Source organism: Arachis ipaensis, chromosome B5, assembly GCF_059453495.1.
Source record: "Arachis ipaensis isolate K30076 ecotype BB chromosome B5, ASM5945349v1, whole genome shotgun sequence".
In the NCBI taxonomy this organism is placed as follows: domain Eukaryota; kingdom Viridiplantae; phylum Streptophyta; class Magnoliopsida; order Fabales; family Fabaceae; genus Arachis; species Arachis ipaensis.
In genome coordinates, this window is record NC_142440.1 from 31986468 (window position 1) to 31992917 (window position 6450).

The 6450-nt window shown below is 40.0% G+C and overlaps 1 protein-coding gene across 3 annotated transcripts; it reads right to left on the reverse strand.

Moving 5' to 3' along the window:
• Positions 1 to 2140: 2140 nt before the first annotated feature.
• LOC107643448 (FT-interacting protein 3-like) lies at positions 2141 to 5677 on the reverse strand. 3 transcript variants are annotated; one of them, XM_016347099.3, is made up of 2 exons: positions 5537 to 5677; positions 2141 to 4950 (listed from the first exon to the last, which is right to left on the reverse strand). In XM_016347099.3, exon 2 carries the CDS (start codon positions 4885 to 4887, stop codon positions 2374 to 2376), a length of 2514 nt encoding a protein of 837 aa, XP_016202585.2. In that variant the 5' UTR covers positions 4888 to 4950; positions 5537 to 5677; the 3' UTR covers positions 2141 to 2373. The 3 variants fall into 3 exon arrangements, with proteins under 3 accessions (XP_016202585.2, XP_020979152.1, XP_088344562.1); XM_021123493.2 differs by having other exon boundaries at positions 5565 to 5663; XM_088488436.1 differs by lacking the exon at positions 5537 to 5677 and having other exon boundaries at positions 2141 to 4956.
• Between the last annotated feature and the right edge of the window lie 773 nt (positions 5678 to 6450).

A 6450-nucleotide genomic window follows, 5' to 3' on the forward strand; every position in this document is an offset into this window, starting at 1 on the left:
CAGTCAAGAACTCCTGCGTCACCCGAGTAAGAACAGACGGCCCCGCCCAAAATTCCAATACGTGGGGAACCGCCGCTCACCCTCCAACGTCAGCCAGAACGGATGACGCCCCCTCGCAGGACGGACTTTGAAATACCCACTCTTAAACCCATGAAACGAATCTTCATACAAACTGAAGACCCGACGATGAGGCTGAGCCCTAAAAGACATATACCCCTTCTTGTGCTTCCCCTCCTTAGTGGGAAGGGTGCACATGAAGAGGAAAAGGAATACATTCACAGACACCGGAAGCTCCAGGAACTCACACACGAGTTCGAAAGTCCGGACCGCCGCCTAACTATTCGGATGCAGCTGGGAAGGCGCCACGGAACATCGGCTCAATAACTCCTGAACGAAAGGGGAAAAGGGCAACCGCACGCCAAGACGGGTGACCATTGCCTCGTACACCCATAACCAATCCGGAACGGTCGGCGAATCCAGATTGGTATAACAAACCCTCTCGTCAACCATCGGAACGGAAAACTCATAATGAGATTCGGCGTCACCACCCCCACAAACAGCCCCCTCATCACGAAGCCGTTGGAGGTCCGCCTCCCTCATCCGCGACGGTGTCCCCTACACATCACTGGTTATCCAGGAGTAAAGGGCAGGGACGCCCCCCGCTGGTACCACCGGGGCCCTCACGCCCTCGGTCCTTCGACACGCCATACCTAAAACATCGATGAGCACCACCATCAGCCTAAACCAATATTGCAGAAAACGGCAAGGGAAAACTGAAGCAAATACCACTACTCACTACCAACCACAAAGCGGTGCTCATCCCCTCTATGAAGCCCACCACCCAAAGGAACAGAAACACCATACACAAAAATACAACCCCAATCCACACTAAAAGCACAGAAATGCAAAGGCAGACAAGAATACCATAAACCGCGAAATAAGCAAAGGAAAGAGTAGACTAACCTGATAATGCAAAGCAAAGGCCTGAGAAATGTTGGAAACGGAGAAGCAAGAACACAACCAGAAATACAAAAACAACACCAGGATAGAGGGAAACTACTTTCGAAAGAGGAAAACTACTCTCGAAAGCTTGAGAGCAAGGAAAAACAACAAGGAAAAGGGAAAATGGGAACCAAAATGGTTTTTAAACCCCAAAGCAAAAAGACGAAAATACCCCGAATAATAAAGATAGCGCAGAGGGGCAAAAATGGGAAATCTTCCTTCACAATAAATCCCCTTCGGGAAACCAAAAAGCACACCTCGAAAAACGCAACAGGCACTGGGATACAGAAAAGTCGCGTCAGATCAAAACGGCCAGACGAAACTTCGGCAGGGCCATAAATACCGGGACCGGCGCACCGACCTCTCCCCAAAAGCGTCAAACGACGACCCGAGAAAATAAAAGAAGGCCGAAGAACGGTCAAGACCACATCTCCCAGCGTCAGACCGACCTCGCTCGGTCTCCCGCTGCGGGGGCAACTGTTACGGATCCGGCCCAACGGATCCCATGACCCAGGATAGTCCCCGAACCCGGCTACCCGGGTCCGATCCACCAAATCCTTCTAGAAGTCCAGGAACCGGCCTACTAAGGTTTCTAACCAACTTTTGAATTCAAACGTCATCCTTATCTTAGTCGAATAAGATAAGATAAGACAGCTACCATCTTCTATAAATAGAGGACCTAGGTCCCTCCAGGTATTCATTCATTCCACACACCTTATACCTCTCAGATCCATTCTGACTTGAGTGTCGGAGTGTCTTTGCAGGTACCACCCCCATTGCTCCAGTTAGGTGATCCGGCATCCGCCTCGACCCGTAAGTTCCCGATCCATCTCTCAACCCGTACTAGAGACATCTTGTACAAATACTTACATAAAAAATTTTAATAATAATTTTTAAATTATATTTAGAATAATACTGATAATATTAAAAAATATATAAAATATTAGTTACTTCAACTCCACATACTAACTATTTTGCTTTTATCATTATATCGCATTTATTATGGCGTCGAGAAGATATTATTTAAATTTATTTAAATTTAAGCTGATTGAAGTATTTTTGTCGGTAAAAAACACAACATTCTAACTAGCGTGTTTTAAAAAATCACATTTGTGTAACCTATTTCTAAATATCTCACTTTGAAAACTATAAATGACTTTTCATTTATGCATGAAAATTTCTGTAATTATTTGTGTCATTCGCGTACCTTACAATAAGACAATTTTAGACTTATTTGGGATTGCTTTTTATTGTTAAACATTTCCGAAGACCGACAATAAGTATTAATAATTCGCTCCATGCGATAGGATTACGGTTTTCTCGTAAGCAGTTTTCCCAATGAGCTGAAACCGTTACGCAACTGGTTTACGTTTAGACCAGTTTGACATTTTCAGAACCACACTGAAGACAAACAATAAGTACTAATAATTCGCCCCATGCGACAGGATTACGTTCAGAACACCCTTCAGCAGTTGGCAATCTTGTGAAGAAGTTGATCATTGACGAGCGCAATTTGCTTCTAAACCATGGTGGTCTCAGTGAGTACATTCCGAATAGAGCAATTAAAACCCGAAGGGGTACAAGATAGGAAATAACAGCAGCGAGCAAGCACAACACCAAAAACAAGAAAGTAGCTCTTGGATCAGTCCAACTTATCAGTGCATGGAATCGCTCAAGTTGTACTGCTGTATCCCCCATCAAAGTTTGAACCCTTGCTGCTATCGTTCTCAGCCTATCATACCTCATCCTAACAACATTATCAGGACAAATCGTGGGGAACGGATCGAACTCCTCGTAAAACTCATCAGGGTTCATTTGGTCAGCACCCAACTGGTCGATACCCGAGGGAGGATAGTGTTGCGGTCGTAAATAATAATAACCTCTAAGCCCCATAAATGTTACGATGAAAATAATGGCTGGAATGATAAACTCCGGAAATAATACTAGAGCAATGAAGATAATCAAGAACGTTACTGAATATAATGGTTTCTCCCATTCTTGGATCGCTTTGAGAAACTTTCCCGTGGCAATAACTCTGTCCATTGCGTGCACCGCCCTAAAAAAGTTACCTTTGCTTCTCCTCAAGCTCCATTTTTCACTATCTTGGAGCATGTACGACACTACCTCCCAGCCCAATGGTGGCTCTTCTTTCCTCAGCCTTAATTCCAACAATCTAATGGCCTCTAACTTTAAGTGATATACTTGCGTTTCCGTCAAGAGATGCACATAATGCATCTTGGGCAGCAATGGCATTGCGTACCTAAGCAGCATATTAGTTACATTGGAACATGAAAGCTTGATACTCAAATAAATCTCTCCCATATTTTTTACTCCAGATGGAACCACGATCAGCAGAGGATAAGATTGAGTGTAGAGCCTATCATTTTCTAGGGTAGACACACCGATTGTTATTTTACCAAAAGTTTTGTCGGCAATTCCAGCATGTTTGGTGTTCTTACCAAAGAACCTATAGTTGTCAAAAACCGCAACAGTCACTACAGTGCTAAGATCATAAACCTCCCAATTGTATTGCTCATTCCACTCAGGTGATAAGCTATCAATCACAGTACGAGTCCGACACCATTTTTGCCCATACTTTGCAACACAATAGGCATTAGTTGCAAGTGTTCTACCATCTTTCGTGGTTTTTTTCATAAGACAACTGGCTCTCAAGATTCGGATCTCAAGCACACCAATTTGGGGCTTCCAGAGAGTTGTGTCACTGGGCCGAACATCACTGCTATACGTTGTCATTTCATCAAACACATGGTAGCCTCCATCAAGTGAAAGTCGTAGGTGCACACGAGGAACATGCCTTGTACCTTCTTTCCCAAAGAGGCTTTCAAGGCTAAACCATTGCGAAGCAACAACCCTTTCGTCAACTCGCTTTTCTATGGTATCAATTGGAATTTCCACCTTGCACACGACCTCACTTGTCCGTGGGTCAAGTAGATCTTCAACGGAAACCAACAATGAATTATTTAGAAAACTCTCTTCTTCAACCACGAACAAGAACTCCTCGTTCCAGTAAGGACTCGAGAAGCTTCGAGTAGCACTGGAAGTTGCAACAACAGTTTTCCAGTTTTGGCTTCCCACTTGGACTTTGGCATAAAACTGAGGGAACCTCACCTTATCTGCGCCTTTATGCGCTGGCATGATGTGTTCTGCTTCAATAACCGAAACTCTTAGATACCATAGCTTTGGGCAATCATAAATCTTGGATTTTATTAGGCTAAGCTTATCAGAAGGAACATTTTCCGCTGTTTTGGAATTCCATGCCTCTTCAAATGCCTCATCTTCCTGTGTTCCAAACCATATTGATACCATTATCTTCCCATTTCTTTTACCCTTATCTCCGTTCTTGTCCTCTATTCCGTACCACTTTGGAGCCATCTCTTCATCCGCTGCTGCTCTAACAGGAATATCACTCAAACTAAAAGAAATTCGACCCATATATCTTTCCTCTTCCTCTTCTTCAAGGATTTTTTCTTCATGGTCTTCTTCAATGATTTCTTGATCTTCTTCTTCTTCTTCTTCTTCTTCAGTGATTGCGTCTTCTTCTTCAATGATTTTGTCTTCTTCTTCTTCTTCATTGGTTTCTTTGACAATGATTTGCACTGTTGATGACACTATGCATTCTCTGGAGAATGCAAAGACCTTATTCCATTCGGCATATCTCATGATCTGGGGAGTGGGCTTTGTGGTTTCACTGTAGTTGCCAAGTTTCACTTCAGCAACTAACTTAACCTCTCCAAAGAGACCCATGTCTCGTGCTTTCACAACTCTCACGTAAAGATACTGCAATTGCTCCACCGATTTGTTTGAATTGGTTTTATCCTTCCTCCACAACTCATCATCACTGGATAACACAGAGTTTAAGAACATCACGTTTGACTTAGTTCTTCTGATTGTGAATCCTGTTCGAAAAATCTCGTGATTTGTGTCGATCTGCATACCGAACAATGAATGCAAAACGGAGTAATTAATTCAGTACTTGGTGTTGTAATATAAGTTGTAGAATCTCGGATTAAAGAATTAAATAAGAAAATCATTCAGTCTGATTTATATAGGGTAAACCTCATTCAGTATGAGAGTATAAGAAATTAGAGAGATTTCATAATAGATTAATAGGTATGAACTCAGCAAATCCCTCGAACTCAATGTTCAGAAAATCACGGTCAAAGTCCAATGCTAGATGTCCAACACTTTTAGTTGAAAAAAATAGAAAGTTGTCTAGTGTTGTTTAAATACAAGAGAAAAATAAATAGAAAGTGTTGTCATCTAACATTTCCTGAATTTTGTTCCAACGATGGAATCTGAAAAAAGCAGAAGAGTTCTTCTCATCACTGCTCGGAAATACGCGAGTTTTATATCATGTTAAAGGAAAATATAATAATAATGAGTGTGCTATTGAAAAGAGCTGAATAGAAAATTAAATAACATTCAAGGAATTATAGTAATTAAGAACCGGAGAACGGAAAACAGGAAAATATAGAAAGATATTATGAAAGTGGAAGGAGAACTCAATGCATACAGTAGCCAACCCTTCTCTGATAACCCACCCGTTGGATGAACCAGCAGCAAGCACGGACTAAAACTGCGTCCTGAACTTTCTTTCAGAAACTCTGTCTAACGGAATGTGGAAGTAAAGCAAAACAAACTACTCTATTTTGACTTCACAAGCTAAGCTAGCCAGCCCGACCAGATTTTTGTTTTATAGAATAAACATTTAAATTGATTTGCAAGAAATTTTATATCAAATACTTTAATTCTTAACAATTTTTATTATCTAAAAATTTTTAAAAGTTAATTCTTGATAAATTGATATCTGTTATTTTAAAAGGTGAATTGTATTGTTTTAAACTAATGCCTTCTTAAGCAGTTTTTTGTTTTTTTTTTCTTTTTTAATTTTTATTTTTTTTTTTAAGTTACAAAAAAAAAAAACTAATTTAGCACTTACTTGTCTTATAATCAAATTTATTAGGAGCGATATTTACTCTATTTTATTTATTTATTTTTTTACTTTTTTTTGAGTAAATCACTAAAATGAATCATTCTAGCACAAAGAAAGATTCCAAAAAATTGAAAAGATAAAAAGGTCCTTTCGAGATGGTAAAAATTTGAGAAAATGTTAACCGAAAATGCCAACATGATAAATGTGATTATGTTATTAGTAAATCTTTTAAACATCAAAATAATCAATCACCTCCGGCCATAACTTTGAATTTTGTAATTTTTTATTTTATTTTATTTGAAATCTTTCAATTTTTGGCAATTGTAAGAGGAAAACCATAATTTTTTTCAACGTATCTTCCAACTCAGCGATCCGGTATATTAATGATTAATTTGTTGTGGATCGAAATTTCAATCCATTTAAAAGTTTGCAGTTGGCTAATGAGTTATTGTATGTACAACACATTATTCAAATTCCTGACACTTGCTTAAGTC